This window comes from Garra rufa, chromosome 8 (assembly GCF_049309525.1).
Source record: "Garra rufa chromosome 8, GarRuf1.0, whole genome shotgun sequence".
Lineage (NCBI taxonomy): Eukaryota > Metazoa > Chordata > Actinopteri > Cypriniformes > Cyprinidae > Garra > Garra rufa.
Genome location: NC_133368.1, coordinates 6,174,913 through 6,177,789, shown reverse-complemented (window position 1 = coordinate 6,177,789; position 2,877 = coordinate 6,174,913). Strand labels below are relative to the sequence as shown.

At 40.5% G+C, this 2,877-nt stretch overlaps 1 protein-coding gene across 1 annotated transcript in view; it reads left to right on the top strand.

Moving 5' to 3' along the window:
• Nucleotides 1-2,077: 2,077 nt before the first annotated feature.
• The window catches only part of abcb6b (ATP binding cassette subfamily B member 6 (LAN blood group) b), a 45,944-nt gene continuing 45,144 nt past the window's right edge, over nt 2,078-2,877 (top strand). The window contains exons 1-2 of the mRNA XM_073845840.1: nt 2,078-2,469; nt 2,589-2,787. Coding sequence (XP_073701941.1) covers nt 2,383-2,469; nt 2,589-2,787 — 286 coding nt within the window. The 5' untranslated portion in view covers nt 2,078-2,382. The remainder of the gene's footprint in view (nt 2,470-2,588; nt 2,788-2,877) is intronic.

Genomic DNA, 2,877 nt, shown 5'->3' with positions numbered 1-2,877 from the left:
ACGACTGGAGGCAACGATGGAAGGCTCGTCTGAGGACGACATAGTAGTAATGTGATGAAATCTTGGGTTAGAAAATAAAACTTAATCAAAAAATTATACTCTATGGCCCGGTTTCACAGACAGGACTTAGACTAAGCCAGGATTAGGCCACAGATCAATTAAGACATTTAAGTAATTTTTTATAAACATGCTTAGGAAAAACATTACTGGTGTGCATCTTAAAACAAAAAAGGCATTGATATATTTTTAAGATCAGTCAGTGCAAGTTTATTTCAGTTGAAACAGCTCAGACTTACATTTTAGTCTAGGACTAGGCTTAAGTCATGTCTGTGAAACCAGGGGTAAATTACTCTATAACTGTACAATTATATACAGTATTTACAAACATAGGCCTCGCTGTGTGAAGCTCCATGTGACACTGTGATGACTCAGTGTCTGGGCTTCTTTCTTCGGGGTTTCTTAGGCAGGGGCTCTTTACTGATGTCCATGTGGATTCGTGGAGCCAGGCTTCTGCTGGTTGTGAAGCTCTCAGTGATAAGGACACGTCCATCTGGCTGCTCTGTCTCCAGCAGTGAAGGGCAGTTGAGCGTCTCCCACAAGCGCTGCTTGATCTTCAGTCCCAGCTCAAGGCTGTAGGGACGCTGTCGACGGCTGCTTGTCTTCATCATGGGCTCCACCACAGAGTGGTAGATGTCCTGGTAGCCCTGCACACTGCAGCCGTGGATGGAGACGGGCTCTTCCTGCTGATACAGAGGTGCTGGACACTCATCCTCTGAGGAGACTGATGCTGCTGCACGGATGTCAGGAAGGACAGCAGCGTTCTTCAGGAAGCGCTCTTCCAACCAGTTGGGACTGCAAACTGTGGCAGAGATGCAGCTGTAGGTGTGATCTAACCTGATTACAGCTGCCAGCTGTGAAAGCTCACAGGCCTCTTGAATAGAAGAGAAGCCCTCCACCAAGAATCCCCTCAGGTGTTTGGGAAGAGCCCTGCTTCTTCTTGGGTGACGCTGCTCCATGAGGACACCTGGAGAAACACTTTACACAATTTGACAAATTGATGAAACTCACCAAACTGTAGATTTGAAGAGTTTGTAGCACGTGTGATCAGCTTCAAAATCTCAGGGACAGTTTGTTGATTTTTAAATATCAACTCAAGCTGCTGTTGCCATAGAATTCTGAGGTTCATTTAAATGTGAACAACACTTGACCTCAGCAGTAAATCAATTAGAGCAGCTTGAGCTCTATTATACATGTAGTATATGCTTCTCTGTTATCATCTATTACTATTATCATCTTCATACACTCATATATCATCTGTTAATGTAGTGGTGTATGTTAAGGCCAGCATCACTGTAAGAAACTGCTCCATGTTAGTGGTTCATGAGTGAATCTGTGTGTTGAATGATGAATCATTCTTGCACTAAATCATATTAACTGAAAAGTTCACTAAAATCTCTTCCTTTTTGAAGGATTTTCCTGCCTACACAGACTGACTGTAGCACGAGCTGTTAAGATTTGACTACGGCCAGTAAAGAACATTGTTTTAGCTGAAAAAGCAAAAGTGAAGTGAGACAAAATATTTTCTTACTTGTAAATGAATACAAATTTAATTTGCATCCACTAATCTTACTTATTGACTAGTGCTGGCTAATTGACCTATCCTTGCATTAATATTTATTAATATTATTCTGAGATTTTGACCAGTAGGGTGGAGGATATGAAATTAAAATATAATAAAAGATAATACTAAATTTTTAAAAAAGAAGAAAAGAAATTAAAAAAAAAACTGCGCTGTCATGTGATATGTGTTACTTTTCTCAGCGATTTTCAGTCTGGACCAATCACAGTCTTTTCTAATCACTTGGTGAGACATTTAATGGGTGTAATTTAACAAATTGCTTCTTATGTGTTTTATTTTCAATTCATTTGAACTATAATTGATTTAAAATATTATATATTGTAGAGTTCACAATTTTAGTTAGAGAGAAAAAAAAACGTTTTTGTTTTGAATGCCAAGCGCCCCCTGGAGGAATCTTGTTTTGGAAACCGCTAGCGAGCAACATTTGCTGCTCGGAAACTGTTCTTTCACAACACCTGAGAGAGAAAAGCAGCCTTTTTCAGTGTTTAAAAGCGTCAGCGTTTTCATTTAACATCTGAGCCACATGACCACAAGTCTATCAGTCATGTGAATGCTGCCCATATGACACGCAGACAGCGTTTCCCGTTCAGCTGAATACAAACGGTCGGTATAATCATTGGAGAATCGCATTGGCGCGCATACGCATTTTAAACTTGCAAAACTATAAACTGCAGTACATCTCGATGGAATAATGCATCCAGACTTTATTTTTTATAGCTTGTTTGTTTATACGAAGTCAGACAATGGAAAACAAGGACTCTAAAAGACAAACAAAACAAAACGCACTGGGAAGTGAAACTGAGCGAGCATCACTTGCACTGACTGTAGAGGTAAGAATAACAATCACTGGAATTCACTTTAGTTCTCGATAGTCTCAATGTAAGTTTATTTATAAGTTTTATTACACCTGAACTTCCAAGTTTGTTAAATGTTTCTCTCTATTCATCAGAAGCATCAAAGACATGGACATGTGGAGGTGATCTCTGGGTCAGCATGGCAGGACTTCAGGAGGAAAGTGTGTCTGCTGGTGCCATACATGTGGCCCAGAGGAAGTGTGAGGCTGCAGGCGCTGGTCATTCTGTGTGTTGGGCTGCTGGGTCTTGAGCGGGCCATTAATGTGTTTGTACCCATTTACAGCAGGAATATAGGTGAGGCTAGACTCTTGTAAACTCCTTCAACATCTAGCAGTTTTGTACATACAGGTCTAGTATGTAAGTGGTGTACATTAATTCTACAGC